The 17,810-nt window shown below is 45.3% G+C and overlaps 5 protein-coding genes across 5 annotated transcripts; 2 read left to right on the forward strand and 3 right to left on the reverse strand.

Annotated features, from left to right (window-relative positions):
• Positions 1-395: 395 nt before the first annotated feature.
• On the forward strand, positions 396-1,069 carry FAP7 (nucleoside triphosphates FAP7; the record flags this gene model as incomplete). The annotated part of the gene is made up of 3 exons (XM_043275772.1): positions 396-578; positions 640-788; positions 874-1,069. The coding sequence occupies 3 exons, from the start codon at positions 396-398 to the stop codon at positions 1,067-1,069; spliced, it is 528 nt and encodes a 175-aa protein (XP_043132346.1).
• Positions 1,070-1,128: 59 nt separating this feature from the next.
• Positions 1,129-2,021, reverse strand: HAM1 (non-canonical purine NTP pyrophosphatase; the record flags this gene model as incomplete). The annotated part of the gene is made up of 6 exons (XM_043275773.1): positions 1,129-1,197; positions 1,261-1,322; positions 1,389-1,425; positions 1,482-1,626; positions 1,684-1,757; positions 1,848-2,021. 6 exons carry the CDS (start codon positions 2,019-2,021, stop codon positions 1,129-1,131), a joined length of 561 nt encoding a protein of 186 aa, XP_043132347.1.
• A 437-nt stretch (positions 2,022-2,458) lies between these two features.
• MYO2 (type V myosin) lies at positions 2,459-7,573 on the reverse strand (the record flags this gene model as incomplete). Its single annotated transcript, XM_043275774.1, has 7 exons — positions 2,459-2,574; positions 2,630-2,844; positions 2,907-2,980; positions 3,040-6,904; positions 6,965-7,154; positions 7,210-7,342; positions 7,439-7,573. The coding sequence occupies 7 exons, from the start codon at positions 7,571-7,573 to the stop codon at positions 2,459-2,461; spliced, it is 4,728 nt and encodes a 1,575-aa protein (XP_043132348.1).
• Positions 7,574-9,549: 1,976 nt separating this feature from the next.
• nap1 (histone chaperone NAP1) lies at positions 9,550-11,107 on the reverse strand (the record flags this gene model as incomplete). Its single annotated transcript, XM_043275775.1, has 5 exons — positions 9,550-9,600; positions 9,670-10,016; positions 10,082-10,801; positions 10,909-10,988; positions 11,061-11,107. The coding sequence occupies 5 exons, from the start codon at positions 11,105-11,107 to the stop codon at positions 9,550-9,552; spliced, it is 1,245 nt and encodes a 414-aa protein (XP_043132349.1).
• Positions 11,108-11,859: 752 nt separating this feature from the next.
• ACHE_11230S (putative P-type ATPase) lies at positions 11,860-16,419 on the forward strand (the record flags this gene model as incomplete). The annotated part of the gene is made up of 19 exons (XM_043275777.1): positions 11,860-11,951; positions 12,009-12,042; positions 12,106-12,642; positions 12,696-13,037; positions 13,097-13,231; positions 13,292-13,358; positions 13,428-13,559; positions 13,614-13,963; positions 14,020-14,165; positions 14,217-14,324; positions 14,378-14,696; positions 14,779-14,932; positions 14,985-15,317; positions 15,369-15,451; positions 15,502-15,636; positions 15,691-15,923; positions 15,974-16,097; positions 16,146-16,191; positions 16,250-16,419. 19 exons carry the CDS (start codon positions 11,860-11,862, stop codon positions 16,417-16,419), a joined length of 3,540 nt encoding a protein of 1,179 aa, XP_043132350.1.
• Positions 16,420-17,810: the final 1,391 nt, after the last annotated feature.

The following is a 17,810-nucleotide window of genomic DNA, read 5'->3' on the forward strand; positions in this document are numbered from 1 at the left end:
GGCTCCGCTAACCCATTCAGACTGCCTGTGCTTGGGTCTTGTGTTGATTCTGCTAAATGATAATCAGTACATAGACCGCACATATTGTATGGAACTCGTTTTCCAATGTTACACCAGTCTGCTCACCAACAAGAATCTACATGTCTCCCTTTGATATATTTCAACTTCAGTAGAAACAATACCCAAATATAGTTTAATGGACTTCTTGAACCTTGTACATAGTTCTAGGGCGATAAGTGATAAGCGATAAGCGGTCCGAATTTATCCAGGGATCTGCCCCACTGAAATTTTTCCCTCGTTATCTCCGATTTACTATCAGAGCGTCGCAAACGCGAAGAGAATATCCAATTGATACATAATTCGCCCAACTCGGTATTCTTGCTGCTGGGTACATAATGCGAGAGTCGCCGAATGTGATTATAACCGGCACCCCTGGAGTGGGAAAGACTGTTCACTGCGAACAATTGGCACAAGATACTGGGTTACGGCACCTGTCCATTAACAAGATCGCAAAGGAGCGGAATTGTTTTGAGACTTACGATCAAGAATTGGAAACTTGGGTTGTGGATGAGGATAAAGTAGAGTTTCTCTCTTACACGTTCCATGATTTCCTACTGACCTCTGTCCCTTTTCTTGCAGCTCCTGGATGCAATTGAAGATGAAGTGCTTCAAGGTGGTTATTTGATCGATTGGCACGCATGCGATTTGTTTCCCAAATCCTGGATAGACCTTGTCGTCGTCTTGAGATGTCCGTCTACATCAACGCATTATGATCGTCTATCAACAAGGTAACTATTAGTTAGCCTGTTATTTTTGTTACTTCTTTCTGCCTTCAATCTTATAGTCTACTTGGCTAATCAAATTCCACTACAGAGCATACCCTGAGTCGAAGTTGCAAGAGAACCTGGATTCCGAGATTTTCGGCGTGCTACTGGAGGAAGCCCATGAATCTTTCGATGAAGAAATTGTGGTTGAACTGAACAGCGAAAAGGACGACGATGTAGAAAGCAATTGCGCCAGAATCTCGACTTGGGTGGAGTCATGGAAACGCACACAGGCCGAGAATTAGGACTAAATACGGATATATGTGATACCTATATATTATGCTGCCGTCTCAAGATCAGAATTTTAGGCTTGTCCCTCAGCTAGCCAATGCTGCAGCTTCACCAAGGCCTTGTACCGATGGGAGATTTGGTTCTGTTCCGGAAAGTTAACACACTGCAGCAGAGGGACGAAGATAAGAAGCCCTTCATGTCTCACCTTCGCTTCCTTGTCCATTTCGGCGTACGTGGTCCCTTGATACTCAAAAATTGGATCCCATCCTGCGAATCGTACATGGGTAAGCGTTCGGGCGGGTTCCATAGTAGATATAAATATGCCTCACGTACCAAAATTCGTTGGGCCTCTTGGCCTCACGATCACACCCTTTGGATTTGAAGTTAGATCTCGAGTAATACATCCCGACACGAGGTACTCCTTACCTCGGTTCTTCCCTGGAATAGAATTGGTTCTGCGCCAGGACCGCGACAAAACGCAAATGTACATACGGCCTCGGCCGTCCTATCCTCGAAGGAATCAATTATCCTGTTCAAACCTTCAAGGCCCAAGGCATCAAGGAATGATTTGCTTTGGACATCATTAGTATCACATACTAGCCTTTGAGGATAAGAATGAAGGACCTACATGTATGGACCAGGAAGGCCTTTCAATGCATGAAATTCGAGAGCTGTGTCCTCTGTCAAGACAGGACCCCCGACCTGCTCCGATCATAAGCCACTGGTATTGGCACATGATACGGCTCGCGAACAGGAAACAGAGCCATAAATTCCAGTAGTTCTGTTACTTACCACTTCCGCTGCACTTCTGCACTTTTCCTTGGCTATCTCCTCGATTGTTCCTTGGATCTCGGGCACATCGACAGATTGGTTTTCAACATTAATGACGCTTCCAAGTATCGCCCTCACCTCTGCCAGTTTGTTCTTATTTCCGGTAATAAAATTCAATTTGTTCAATGGAGCCATGATGCCACTCGCAATGAATCGCCAGGTAGAAAAAAAAAAAAGTGCGGTGAGAGTAAAAACGAAGTGCAGTTGTGCAAGGGTAAAACGAGGCACGTCTTCTCCACCAAGACGCCGCCTGGAGATCCTAACACAGATCCTTTGCCGTAGTGCTAAAAATTATCGACATGATAGCGAACCCCGAGTGTCATCCTAGAAATAATTTACACCCAGATAATCATTTCTTAGGATTCAATGAATGTTCTTAGATCCTCTTTCGTTGACGCAAAGATATTCTTCACACTATCTATCTATTGTAAATTGCAACCATATATCATATCACATCTCAAAAAAAGGAAAGAAGGCTGACAGTATCCAATCCCACATTCCACAGATGCAAAAGTCGTATCATGATCCATCCATGTTTAGTACAAAACAACAAAACACACTCACGCTGTACACTATCCATCAATTGGCGTAGCGGCGCCATTCTCCGCCATCTCGAGCTTCTCTTGCTGGGCCATTGCTTGGGCCGAGACAATTTCAGCAAGACGCTTCAATCGCGGCGTTTGAAGCCCTTTTGAAAATTATTAGCGACCAGGGCAATCTCTACAGCTTCAGAGTCCACTCACAAGATGGCGTATAGGTTTCCAAGGCCGTAATAACACGTGGTTCGGCAATTTCGTATGGCCCGCTATCTTCCATATCAACGGGCGTCAAAAGCAATACGTCGCTCTTTTCTGTGACCCGAGAAGCTACGGCCTTCATGATCTCGCCGTTTATTGGCTGCTCATAATCCGCAACAAGGTACTGGTTCAACAGTTTCTGGATTTGGTTCGGAGAGAGCCTGAATTTTCGTTAACCCATGATCAAGTATTAAACAATGACTTTATTTGGAGCGGGTCATACATCCAACAGATATCTTGAATTATTTCGATGTCATTAAGGGTCGCCTTCTTCAACTGAAGGAGCTTGGTTGCTTGCTGCGCCGGAGTTAGTATTGGACCTAATGCATTGCATATATTCTTGGAGACTTTCTTACCATGAGATGTTCGAGCTGCAAAGTGCCTTCTGGCATGTCATGACTCTTGCACCATTCTTCAATCCGCGTAATGTTGTAGTTTATTTGAAGGCCGCGCTTCCAAGACAGGAAGTTTCGTCGCATGAGCAGATCGTTGAAAGCCGTAACACCGACTAATCGAAGAAGCTCTGTAACCGTTTGCGTGATGATGGAGTCCTCCAGATAGAAGGCCCTCATTGCCTTGTAAGCGTTGTTCAGAAGGCTAAGAAGGTTGTCCATGCTATAAGCTGGGTTATTGTTCGAAGGAAGAAGCTTCCCGAGGAATCGATTCGTTTCACTCGTGACGAATCCAGGAAGGGACTGCGATTCGATGATGGCAGGGACTATCATCTTGTAAAGCTTCTTTTTCAGGACTTTCATCCATGTGTGGTAGATGTTGAATTCCAAGCTCTCCAGGTCGTGTTTGACAATCTCCAAGAGGCGGTCATATTCGTAATTATCCGTCTTTTGCGCTTCGTACCAGTCTTCGGCAAGGAACACGAAGGAGAGCATTTCGTGTACGTTGGAAAGCCAGAAAGCTCCCGGATTGATAGCATCGTCACCATCATGCTGCATGACCTCTTGCTGAATAGATTGCATGACATTAGCCAGGAAGCGCTCGGACTCCTTTACAAAGCCGTTATTCCACATTTCTGAAGTGACAAGATTAATGAGATAGGCAGGGAAGAGGACCTCCTTCTCAGTCGGCGGCGGTGTAGAGCTGGGCAAAGGAATTTTGAGGTTGCGAATCAGGCCCATCGTAACCTCCTCATTGAGTTCGTCTTCCTCCGATAAGAGATTCTCGAGTTCCACCTCAACGGTATCCAAGCCTGGTGAAAACGAGGAACCAGCCAAATTTTGTCGTCCAACGGAAGAAGTTGGGATTGCCATAGACACGGGCCGGGGGTTATATGCCCCGCTAAAGCGATCAGTATCGATTCTTTCCGCACCAGCACTGCGACGCTTGGGTTTGGGCTTCTTGGAGGAAACTAGGTTGATTAAGCCACTGGCAGGCGGCTGAATAGGGCCACCATTCAGTGGGTCTGCATTGCCGCCATTCACGGGTACATTCCGCTTCGCGAGCTCCAGCTGCTCTTCGAGGTCGGCAACCTGCTGGCGGAGGGTAGCTTTGTCATTTTCGTGCTCTGCGTCAAGTTTTTGAAGTCTTTCTAACTCGAGATTAGCGGATTGGATGGACTCTCTTGAAGCTTTCTCTTCTTCTTGTAGACGTTTGATGTTCGCCTGCGCCTCGTTGTGATTTTGTTGCAGTTTGTTCATCTCCTCCTCAAGCGCAGTAAGTCGAGCAGTGGCAATGCCAGCCTGATTAGCTTCGGCCTGCAGCTCACGAGAACGTGCTTCCAACGCATTATGGCGGCTTCTCCAAGATTTAACTTGGGTGTCGTAATTTTCTAGTTGCGAATTCAATGTTTTGTTTTCCCGTTTCAATGACTCAAGATATTGAGTCAACTCCACCACCTTGTTTTCCAGCTTGTAGGAGATCTGCTTCAAATCTCTCGCATCCTCACGTAGCTTCTTGTACTGGCTTCTGGCTTCTTTTCCTCTCCAGAGATTCTGAACCATAACAACTCTCCGACGATATTGTCGCCAGTCACGCAATTGACGCCACGATCGAAATGCTCGCTGAATGGTCTTCGCCGCATTTCCAAGTATCGTGTTCATTATATTCCGGCGACGGAGGAATCCTTTAGCGACCGACTGGAAAAGTATGAAGTCTCCACGGATCAGGTTATAATTCTTTCTTTCCTTCTGACCCCTCCATACCCTTTGGATTGTTGTTGCAGCCTGGTCTTGACGCACTTCGTTCGCACGTTGTCTTGCCAAGAACCCCCTTATCAAAGCCTGTGTAGTGAGAATGGAATCACGCGCATGGAGGTACCGGCGTCGATAATACTTGCATCGCAAATTCTTTTGAATCATAATTGCACACTCATTCAACCTTGAGGTACGAAGATTCTCAAGGAAAGCAAGCATTCCAGCCCTGAAAAATATCTTCGTCAAACCAAGCTGGTACTTATCTTGCTTTTGCTGAGTACCATCCCCTAGGGCTTTCTGCAAAATGGCATGGCACATCTCTTTGATCTCGGAAGTCCATTGAGAGGAATGGCACAACATGTAGTAGCGAATGGCAAACTCTTCATATGTCCAGCGAGTTGGATAGCCAGCGGTGCTTATCCGAACTGTCTCAAGAACACCACAAGCTCTCAACTGACTGAGCACCATGGGCCCTTGGAATTGCCAGGGCTCTTTCGCCTCGTTGGGCTTGATGCAGCGTATATAATGCACATCGGTGGAGTTGATCGTATTCATGAGTTCAATCAACGAGGACTTGAAAATCCCACCCAGCGTAGGCTTGCGGTTAACAGCAACTCCGATCCGGCGCCCTGGGGCTGCAACTGGTTTGGACGAGGAGATCGAGGCTGAGTCTTTTTCGCGAACAACAGCAGCTGTATCCAAAATCTCCTTCACGAACTCATTCGAGGAGTTGCGTAAGATCTCCATGTGCTCATCTGGGACTGTGTCTCTGTTCTTTTCAATGAAGCCGTCAGACTCGTAGGTGACATCAACAGCATAATGGCAAATAGTGAAGGCTGATTTTCCGAAGCGAGGTTTCTTGTAAAATTTCTGCTTGTCGGCGGCGAAATTGTGATGAAGCTTTGTCACAAATTGTTCATCAGATCCCATAGGCAACCTTGACTCTTCGTCCAACAGGGATAGAATGCCAAGCTTCGCTTCGATAAGGTCGATGCATGGTTGATTGTCCGAGAAGTCAATGAAGGTCCAATCAATTTGCTCCCGCACGTATTCTTCTTGTTCGAGTTTGAAAACATGCTGGTTGAACTCCTGCTGCAGTTTCTCGTTTGCGTAGTTGATGCAGAATTGTTCAAAAGAATTCTTGGCAAAATGTTCAAACCCGTAAATATCTAGCACGCCAATGAAGCATCTCACTCTGTCCAGTACCTCATCTCTTGCTAGACCACGGTTTATTTTGTCCACAAGCCAGTCGAACAGGCTGGAGTAAATGAACTTGGCGACTGAATCCCGTACGACTATGGCTTGTTGCTGTGTCAAATTCGAAGTAATTTTCTCTCCTCTTGTAATAAGCTGTTTCTTGACGATCCACCTTGCAAATTCATTGGCATCGATACCAAACAATTCACAAGCGCGGACAAGAGATGGCTCTTCCGAGGACAAGGAGGACTCGGTTCGTGTAGCTGCAATCTTGACGTTGCCAAGATGCAGCAAAGCTGCAAGGATACGGAAGATTTCCGCCTGTGTCTGTTCTGGTACGCCAATCGTGGACAGCGACTTTCTTGTTGCGTTGAACTCAGCCTGATCGTCAACGCCATCTATCGTCGATGTGCCACCCTGGTTGAGATAGTCGAAATCTTCAACTGACATAAGGCCAAGTTCTTGTTTCTCAGAGTCCGATGCACCAGCCACGAGCTGGTAGAAAATGTGGTAGTTGCGCTCTTTCAGGGGCTGAAACACTAATCTCGATCTTTCCAGGAGATACGTTCGAATCTTCGCGCCGATAATGTTCGTCTTCTGATCAAACATTATCTCAATGTATTTGCCGAATCGTGAAGAATTGTCATTGCGAGTTGTTTTGGCGTTTCCGAAGGCCTCCATCACTGGATTAGTGGCCAATATCTGCTCTTCGGTTTCACTGATAGCATCTGCTCTGCTCGTGGTGTATTTTCCAGGCTGATCCGAGGACTCGCGAGTCGCGAAATAACGCATAATGTACTTAGCGCTAACCGTCTTGCCGGCACCTGATTCACCGGAGACCACGATCGTCTGATTCTGCCCATCCCGAAGCATATCTCTGAAGAGTACCAAGATCAGTCCTTGTGGCCTATAAAGAGAGCAGTGAGCGTATACTTACGCGAACGCCTCCTCTGCAATAGCGAACAGATGCGGTGCCTGTGAAGCTCGATGCTTCCCCGCGTACACCTGCACCATTTGCGGAACATAGAGCGAGTCTACCCGAGCAAAGGGATTTGTCGCGATCAGTACAATTCCACTGTAGGTATATATTTCTTTTTGGGCATAGCGGAGTTTTATAGCCTGGAGGACTGTATAACCATTAATTTCATTCTGTCTCTTTATCTTCGGACCGGGCATACAAACCAGCCGGTTCATTTAAATGGGATAGATTTGTAAGATCCTCGCTAGCTTCGAGCATCGCAGGATTCATTAGTGGGGGCAGCTTTGGATTATTATCCACCTGGAGCTCGGCTTGGGTTGTTTCGATTGTTTTTGTCTTCTCAAACGGATAATGGTCAGTTCATGACAGATGACGGTCGACGTTGATGGTTTTGGAATCGATTATGACGATGATGGTGTTTGAGAGACAAACCTCTCCATTTTCCAACTCGAACACCAGCTGCACTTTGTCCCCATCAACCAACTTCTCCTTAACTTCGGATGCAACCCATCCTTCAGTCGGCTCGGGCTGCCAGGCCCTCGTCCCAACCTCGTAGTTGTGCGCCATCGAGATCGTGGAAGATATGCACCTTTGATACCCTCAATCCAAACGAAGTCGAACCGGGGAGCCTATACTGATATCGGCATTTAAGAGGCACAGCGGTTTCTCGTATATGTCGTAGAAGTGCGCGACTTTATCACGTATGTTGCATTCGCTCGCTGGCTCTTTCGTGATTCAACAAAAATGGCATGTGTTCAATATTGAATAAACTTAGGCGGAAGATATTGGACTGGCGAAGATCTGGCCATTAGTAGTATTACTTAGCTAGCGAGCCACAACCCCTGAAGAGCTGGGGAGCCGCGCGCCACTTGTCGGAACCAGAACCCCACCGTTGAGAATAATGCCAAGCACTAAATAAGTCGTATGGAGTATCAAATACTTAATCAGTAATAATCATTTTTCGTTACAACTGCGTTGCAATTGTCTGGATTGGAAAATAATATTAAACTCGTTTCAATATATTACAATATTATTTCTGTGGCATGGTACTTGTAGTGAGAATAGAGTAATTCTTATTGCTGTTTAGATGTAATAATACACAAAGCTGTAACAAACATCAAGGGGCCCATCATGAAGACAAGCGGTGAGGGATTTGGCCTGAGGCGGTAAGAGATGTTTGCAGATACTTTGTAACCGGCTACCTTCTTTTGACAACGATGTGCTCTTTGCATCAGGGCCCGGTTACTGTTAGTTTAATTGTACTATTATCAATAATCAGTTGGGTTTTATTCCGTACTTCGTGAAGTAATATAATACAAGTAGCTGGCTCGGGGCTGAGCATCCTTAGGCGATCCTCTGAGATGTTTCACATCTTCTTTGCTAGTATAGAATGTTTATGTTTGATAAAAACAAGCCTTGGATTCCCTTGGTATCTTGCTGCAGATCTGGAACTCATGTCTTAGTCTCATCATTGTTTCATTTTTGACTGTGAATCTGTAAGTTGAGAGTCGGGGAACCAGGATGTATATATATAGATATACAGTATTTCCACAAATCCCAGTCTAGTACATGACTGCATCTATGCTGCCGTGTCAATTTCCTAACCTTCGGAATTGAGGCCTTTTTTCTCCATTCATTTTCTTTCGTTCGTCTGTTCTCTCTCTCTCTCTCTCTCTCTCTCTCTCTCTTTCTGCTTTTTCTTGATTGTTTAACGGGCCTAAGCCCTAGCTGCTCTCAAAACCTCTGACATGAGACCCCGAACAGTGTGTTCAAGCATACCCAATATTTTCTTCTCACTTGGACCATTGCAGTATATGCATACTATATTTCCTCATCAAAACCACCAAAGCAATTTTCCGACAGGCCAACGTAGATTCGGACCCTGCCACACGCAGCTTATCCTAGGTCCACGAATATGTTTGTTTTATTGTCAGCATACAGCTCGGCGCCAAGCTAGACAAGTTAGGTAATTCAAGCACACATGGCAGGCAACTTCCCTAAGGAACCTCGACCCCAGCCGGGGTTGAGTATGCCTGTTCTGGGTGTTCCTCCGACTACCCCTATTATAGAAAGCGGAGTACTCTATTATACAGGACTACATACTCGTATGGAACTCCGACTAATAAATACTACCAGTATTGTTGTGACCCTATTTGTACCTGACATCATGGGAACTACTAATCATTTGAAAAATTGAGTGCGGGATGATATGAGTTTCCTCCATCCCGCTAATCACCGAGTTTCCATCGTAAATCCATCAACCAAAGCGAAGCATGCACTGCATGTAGTATGCTCAAGCCAGATAGATGAATAGAGAAGAATATTAAGTGAAACAGCGGTAAATGAAAATATAACCGTGAACAGTTAGAAATACCTAATAGAAGAAAATGGGGGAGGGGAAACAAAAAAGAAAAAAAAAGGAAAAAAGTGCAACTGAAAAGCTTCCCACTAGGGACTGGACCTCAACAAGCTGTGCATGCACGGCCATAGATCGCGCTTCGTTGGGAGCATATAGCTAGACTGGGCATTTTCTACCAACACGCTCAGCTTTGTTTGCACTCAGCCGCCTCCTTCTTGGGCTTGGAAGCACCGTCCTGATCCGAGTTAGCAGCCATTGATATCGAGGAACGAAGGCCATGGGGGCGGTTTTGAGAATTAATTACCTCTTCGTCGTCAGAATCCTCGTCAATATCACGGTCAGATTTCCTATCATCATCCTCATCGTCCTCATCCTCGTCTTCGTCGTCTTCATCCTCGTCGTCAAAATCATCAGGTTCCATGTCATCACCCAATTCCTCAAATTGAAGAGCTTCGCCAGTGAACCAATCGATTGCGCGGGGAATGAGTTTTTCCTTGATATCCTCTCCAAGTTGGTAATCCAATTCAAGACGCTCTTCGATGTCAGTGGCAACAGTATCATCATCATCCGTTGGCGGCTGCGGGGGAGAAAAGAAATTGAAGAACGACTCTGTGGGCACTGTAACCTTGACCACACGGGTTTGCTTCGTATCTTGAGGGAAAGGAAGCAAATTAGCTTAAGTCCTCTTATTCCCTAAATTTCCCTTCTTAACTTACTTTTGTTCCTCTGCTTTTTGCTCTCCACACGAACTGTAAGATCTTTGTCGGATTTCCAGTCGATCTTGGATCCTTCGGCATGATCATAAATGAAATAACCACCGTAACCGCTCTCCTCCTTGTAATAATAGGTCTTCGAAATTATTTTGTTGGTGAAAAACTCGTTTTCTGAAAATTCAAAGATAAGACGGAACCCTGGGCGGTCGAGATACTCCATGCGGACGTCAACGAGATGTTTCAAGGCTTCCTCATCCCGCTCGGTAATCATCTCGGCGAGCGAAATCTGGTTCTTCATGGCAGACAGCCAAAATTCGGGAATGCCGGACATTGCGGCCTCCTTGCCCTCTTCTTTCTTGGGCTCTTCTTCGCCTCCCTTCGCACCTACATCTTCCTCTTCTTCCTTTTGTCCTGCATCAACCTCATCGTCAGTCGGTTCCACGGCGCCGTTGACTATTGTGGAACGTCTCTGATAAAGAGGGGTAAATTTGGCGAAGTATTTCTTCTCAAGCTCCAAGACCTCCTCCTGGAACTGAGCCTCCAGCTTCGCGTGCTCTTTTTGGATACCCTTGAGGCCGGCCACACGTCGACGGACAGATACAGGAAGCGACTCGATATAGCCAGACGAACGTCCAACAAGAGAACCAAGCTTTCCCTGGATCATGGATACGAGTCCAGGATTTCTTGCGAAAAGAGAAGCAGCCGTAGCATGATCAAGAGATTCTAAAGCGATTTGGTCAGGAATGAAAGAAGAAGCGGGGAGGGGACGGGGGGATCGCGGATGAGGAAAGAGGACGTAGAGTAAAAGCCTCAAGATAAAAATGTTTTACCTTCTTTGATGCTAGCGACTCCAGGCTGTTGGGCATGAGAAGAGATAGGGGCGTTGTTTGCGGGTGTATTTTGAGGCGTACTGTTGATGAGACAAGACGGTCAGTCAACCGGGGAAAAAAAAAAGAAAAAAGAAGCGCATAGCAGTACTTACGGGGCGACTGGAAAGTCTGCCTTCTTGTTTCTGATGGGTTCAGACATAGCGATGGTTGGACCAACAGAAAATAAGAAGAGTAGGATGGAGTCGAGGGGCTGTTGAGAGGAGAAGGAGATGATGAGAAAGAATTTGATACGCCTGAGTAGTTTTGGAGGTCTGGAATACTTGGTGGGATCCTTAGCGCCCTTGGGCCGAGGGGCTTGGCGGGACGAAGGCGCTGGCTGTTGAGAACCTTTTTGGACGGCCAACACGCTCCCAACAATAATAATTCCTCGAAACAGAGTATACACTCATACATCTCTTGATAAAGACAATAAATAAATACTCATCGCATACCTGCAATAAATTATTTTCTTTTGCATTTATTATCTAGTGGGATTTGTAATTGTCTTAATCGCGGAGGTACTTATGGACAGTTTTTGAACACCACACCTTCAAATAAACAAATACATATAGATTGACATTGCTGCTTTAAGGTAATTGAATATTCTATTATTCGTCATTCAGCAGGCTTCATGGCAAGTACTCTGTAGTTGTTCAGACATTATAGTTTCCAGAGGCAAACAAAATCATGTGACTAGCCAGAACTCATTATGTCAAGCGATAAGCTCCAGATCTACTCGCATTTTACCCGCATGTAACTCTACATAACTTTCATAAACTTCCCATGATCAATACCTGTGTGACGTTTTCACAAAGATAACTGCCTGTCCAATAACCAATTCTATATTGGTATAGATCATAGTCGACCACTTCACACATCCCATCAGGCCTGCCTATCTCGAGGTGCAGCGGGATGGATGACAATGAACCATGGCCGACAGGAAACGATTCGGCCGGGACCTCAGCTTTCAAGGTTGACTACCGGCGTGATTCTATGAGAAGCAGGTTAATAGAGAAAAAGCCAATCACACTGAATAAAGGGCTAAGCTGACGCTACATTAGCCTTATTTCAGACGTAGAAATGGCTCGCAATGAGGTTTGTTGATCATTTCTGTTATTTCTTGGTGAAGATATATAATTAAAACTTACTATATTACAGGTTTTCGATGGGCCAATCTCCGAGAGTATTCCATCAAGCATCGCTTCCTTTTCTCATCGTCGAAATCGAAAAGATTCTACAGTCAGCTTTACCTATTTTCAAGAAGAAGAAGATTTCGTACAATGGCCAAATGCAGAGGCATTGGATGTCGAAAGCGACGTCGAGGATTTGTCTGTGGGTAGTGTTGATGAAGCGAACTTAGAGCCAGCCAGATCCTCGCTCGGGTCCAAAAGACCCTCCTTTTCCAGAGCCTCAGTTGAGGATCCTCTACTTTCGCGACGCGCTTCCAATAGCTCACATTATCGGGACAAAACGTCCGACTCCAGGCTTAACCAGAAGATATATATCGCGTCAGAGGATCTAACCGCTGTTTTTGCTGGATTCACTACTAGTACTTGTGGCTTCATAGTCTACGTGACTTTCTGCATTCTCACTCTTGGATTCGCCTATCTGCTATTTCGATGGTTACCAAGGCTGAGAGTATGGTTGGTTGGCAAACCAACCCCACTTCGCAAATGCCACTGGATCGCAGTTGAGGTGAGTTTATACATACAAATAACCTGGTCTACCATTTGGCTGATCAAGCGCAGGACCAATGGAATCAATTTGCAACTCACGTTGTTTCCAGTCAACTGTACGGTCGTCCTATTTCTACCGTCTTTGCTGACACCCAATGCTATTTGTATGATGAAGATAACGACCCGGCTATCTCTTCCTTACGATATATCGACTACAGATATCTCCGATTTTTCTACCACCCGCTAGAGGACAAATTTTGCTTGCTCAATGGCTGGAAGGATCAAAGATGGGAAAATGTGAGAATGATGAGAGGCGGGTTAGACGCTGATGATCGCGACAGTCGAGAGCAAATATTTGGCACCAATATTGTGGATATCAAGCAAAAGTCAGTACCTCAGCTCTTGATTGATGAAGTAAGTAGCTTGTTTTATAGATCCTTCCCCCTCCCATAGGATTGGTTCTCACAAATAAGGCTTTTCACCCGTTTTATATATTTCAGGTCGCCAGTCTTATTCTTTGGTCGCTAGACGAATATTACTACTATGCTGTTTGTATATTTCTCATATCGGTCTCAAGCATCAGTGCGACAGTGATCGAAACAAAATCGGTATGCATAGTCTAGGTCGCAAGGAGCTGCGTGCATCATGATTGCTCATAGAAGACACAGACAATGCGCCGGCTCAGAGAGATGTCACTTTTTGAATGTGATGTGCGTGTATTAAGAAATGGGTTTTGTGAGTTGTCCCTCCTGCATTTCTTTTTATTCTCTTTTTTTCCTCTTTCCAATCTAACACCTGGCTTAGGGAGGTCTGTCCCATCTCGAGAGCTAGTTCCTGGGGATGTTTTCGAGTTCTCCGACCCATCATTGAACGAAGTCCCTTGCGACTGTCTCCTGTTATCTGGGGACTGTATCGTGAATGAAAGCATGCTCACTGGTTTGTGCTACCATTTTGTTGTGTCGATAATATAAGGTTCTGACCAAACACAAGGTGAATCTGTTCCTGTGTCAAAGTCTCCTTTGACGGACGATGCGCTCGGATATCTTGATCTAAGCGCCCCATCAGTACACCCCGATGTTGCAAAGCATTTCCTTTTCAGCGGAACCAAAGTTATTCGAGCTCGCCGGCCGCAGAATGCTGAAGATGATGAAGGCATTGCGCTGGCGATTGTAGTAAGAACAGGTTTCCTAACAACTAAAGGCGCGCTAGTCCGCTCCATGCTCTTTCCAAAGCCATCAGGCTTCAGTTTCTATCGAGACTCCTTTCGGTATATATCTGTGATGGCTTTCATTGCAATTTTGGGCTTCGCAGCGTCGTTCGCCAACTTCCTTAGACTCGGGGTAAGCTCCATATAATCGATTTAACTTGCCCATTTAGCTGACTGTTGATGCGAAAGCTATCCTGGCATTTGATTATCGTCAGGGCTCTTGATTTGATCACAATTGTTGTGCCGCCAGCTCTACCAGCTACGCTGACCATAGGCACAAATTTTGCTCTTTCAAGACTCAAAAAGCATAAGATCTTTTGCATCAGCCCGCAAAGGTGAGGCAATAGCATGTTTTGTCTAATTTATTCGCGCTAAAACATGTTCAGGGTAAATGTGGGGGGCAAGTTGGATGCTATCTGCTTTGATAAAACGGGAACACTTACCGAAGATGGATTGGATGTACTAGGAGTACGGACTGTGAATCGTGATATGAGGTTTGTTCTTAATGAAATATCAATACAAATATATGCTAACGTACCGTACTCAGATTGTCAGAACTTTTATCTGAGCCGATGCCTGAGTGTCTTACATCCTTGACATCCGCAGATAATTCCCAAGACCCCGAGAAGCGCCGAAATATAATTTACACAATGGCTACATGCCACTCCTTGCGCGTTGTGGACGATGAATTGCTGGGCGATCCTCTTGACGTGAAAATGTTCCAATTCACTGGGTGGTCATATGAGGAAGGCGGCAGTCATGTGCCTGATCAGCCAAGTTCAAAATACGACACGATCATGCCGTCCATAGCAAAGCCGCCTGTTCCAGCAGCTCATATCACTAACCCCGGAGTAGGAAGCTTAGATGTGAGTTACCCTGTTTTTTGGATGACTCATACCAAGTCTGCGTTGTACCTGAATCTTGAGGGCTAACGGTGACTTCGATTAGCCATCAATAGAGCTTGGGGTATTGCGGAATTTTGAATTTCTTCCGCAGCTTCGCCGCGCAAGTGTAATAGTCAGGCAATTCGGTGATGCTGGTGCAAGTTTCTATGTGAAAGGCGCCCCGGAAAGCATTAAAGCTATATGCCGCCCTGAAAGCTGTCAGTGGAAGTGAGCCCAGTAAAACCCCAATGTTACTGACCGACACTGCAGTACCGGTTGATTATGAAGATCTTTTAAGTCAATACACCCACAAGGGCTATCGTGTCATTGCCTGTGCTGCCAAATATGAACAGAAACTTAGCTGGATGAAAGTTCAGAAGATGACACGTGCAGATGCAGAATGTGATCTGAAATTCACTGGTTTCATCATTTTCGAGAATAAATTGAAACCAGAGACTACTGAAGTGATTACAGAACTGAATCAAGCAGGGATACGGAATATCATGTGTACAGGGGACAATATCTTGACTGCAGTCTCAGTTGCTCGTGAGTGTGGCTTGATAAGCCCAGATGAACCATGTTTCATACCACATTTCGCAGAAGGTTGGTTACCACACTTAATGATTTTGTAGATTCTAACTCTTTGACAAACAGGCAATTACAATGACCCGGAAGCGTGTCTATCTTGGGAGAATGTTGACGATTCGACCCATAAACTTGATGGGAATACACTTATGGTATGTTTCCTGTTTGCCCTTGAAGGCCATCGACTGACAACCGCAACAAGCCCCTGCAAGATTCAGCGGTTGTTGATCTATCTGTACCTGGTAATGTCTGCAATTTGCACAAATATTCGCTTGCAGTCAGTGGAGATGTATTTCGATGGCTGGTTGACTTTGGTAATGAGTTAGTGCTCAAAAGGGTATGCACTGATGACTTATTCTCTGAATATCGCGCTTTCTAATGTAAGTTACAGGTACTTGTACGTGGAAAAGTGTTCGCTCGCATGTCACCTGATGAGAAACATGAGCTTGTGGAAAAACTGCAGTCACTTGATTACTGTTGTGGTTTCTGTGGTGATGGTGCAAATGACTGTGGTGCATTGAAAGCGGCAGATGTTGGTATCTCTTTGTCTGATGCTGAAGCGTCTGTAGCTGCGCCATTCACAAGCCGTCATTTTGAAATCTCCTGCGTTCCAGCCTTGATTAAGTACGTTTAGAAGCCTATCCCCATCATTATCTACGGCTAATACTCTACAGGGAGGGTCGAGCTGCTTTGGTGACCAGTTTTTGCTGCTTCAAATACATGAGCCTCTATTCAGCGATTCAGTTTTCTTCTGTCAGTTTCTTGTACACATCGGCTTCAAACCTTGGTGACTTTCAGGTATGTACATCAGGACAATATACATAATCCAGCTTCTGACATTCTCAGTTTCTTTTTATTGATTTGGCTCTTATATTGCCCATTGCCATATTCAGTAAGTATCAGTACCTACTATGCCCAGCGCAGTTCATTAATTGACATGTCTCCAAAAGTGGGCTGGACGGGTCCTGCTCCTGAGTTGTCTAGAAAGCGGCCAACTGCGGACCTTGTCTCACGAAAGGTCTTGACTCCGTTACTCGGACAAATCATGATATGCGTTCTGGCTCAGTTTACAATCTTCAAAACAGTTCAGTCACAACCATGGTCAGTACAGACCTCTTAAACGTTAAAGAATATGTGGTCTAATTCTTATCACAGGTTCAAACCCCCTCGCCTGGACTTAGAGAAAAGCAATATTGAAAACTCCGAAAACACTGCATTATTCTTGTTTTCGTGTTTCCAATATGTCTTGATAAGTGTAGTCCTCAGTGTCGGACCACCTTTTCGAGAGCCAATGAGCTCAAACGGTTGGTAGTAACATCAATATTCGTGCCTGACTTTCACTAACGAGCGATAGCACCATTCCTTTTTACAATACTTGTAGATATATGTCTCTCAAGCAGTATGCTCTGGGGGGCGCCAAAATTGGTCGTTCGGGTCATGCAACTGACATTTTTGTCGAGCAACTTCAAGACCTGGTTACTTGTTTTGGCAATCGGGAGCTTTCTATTGTCCTGGACAGCAGAAAGGCAGCTTTTCCCTCGCCTTGCCCGCATTTTGGGAAGGGTGTATATGCTGCTGCGTCCAGGACACCGCAAACGGCGCCGTCAATATAAAGTGCTCCTCGAAAATATGTTGACATGAAGGCGGCTTATGTCAAATGAACCCACCTTGGATAACGGTATTGACAAAACAACTGAATTGAATACAAATAGCAATAAATACAGAGACATGTGCCCTCTGTGCCCAGATCATTGGTATCCTCGTGGGCGTCCGCAATTTCGAAGTAGATGAAATACCAGTTGGATAGAGGATGAAGCCCCATGAAACTATGGATGCCCTTTAAGTTATAGACGGGATAACTAAGATAATGTCTTTAATTCTCGATGCTTAGGGAATTATGGAGCGTAAGGAACGCAATGTAAATTGCATTTCAGTGGTCCCAGGGATGCTTCAAGCCCAACAAAGCAGGTCCATCCTTCTTGGCTCGATACATTAGCTGTACGTCGGAAGAGATTTGAAATCAGCAAAGTCTCCAGTAGAATTCGACTGGGAATCGTACAAAGAACCACATGCTAGCACCCAGAGCAGTTGCTGTAAAGCGATAGAGCGGCCGTGCCGGATGAATGTGGATCGGGTGGTTGGCAGCCATATCTGATGTTCTACTTAGCAAACAAATTCAGCTTCAAGGGTGTCCCTAAGAGTACATACCGACTGGATTTTGTGGCTTCTAATATTGTCAATTCCAGGATGCAAGTTCGTTATCAAATTGTTGGTTGCAAAACGTCGGCGGAATCGGAACGCTCTATTTGATCATGTGACTCCGAGGAACATCATTGCAAGAGATCGGATGTTATTCCAGAATACAACAAAACATGAATTGAACACTCCAACTCGAATTATTCATGGATTTCCAAATGCCACCCCCATTCCTCTCAAAGGCTTTCTAGAATTCTAGAACAAAGGCTTTCTAGAATCACAACACGCAACGCCACACAGCCTGCGCCGATTACT

The sequence above is a fragment of the Aspergillus chevalieri genome, chromosome 1 (assembly GCF_016861735.1).
Source record: "Aspergillus chevalieri M1 DNA, chromosome 1, nearly complete sequence".
NCBI lineage: Eukaryota > Fungi > Ascomycota > Eurotiomycetes > Eurotiales > Aspergillaceae > Aspergillus > Aspergillus chevalieri.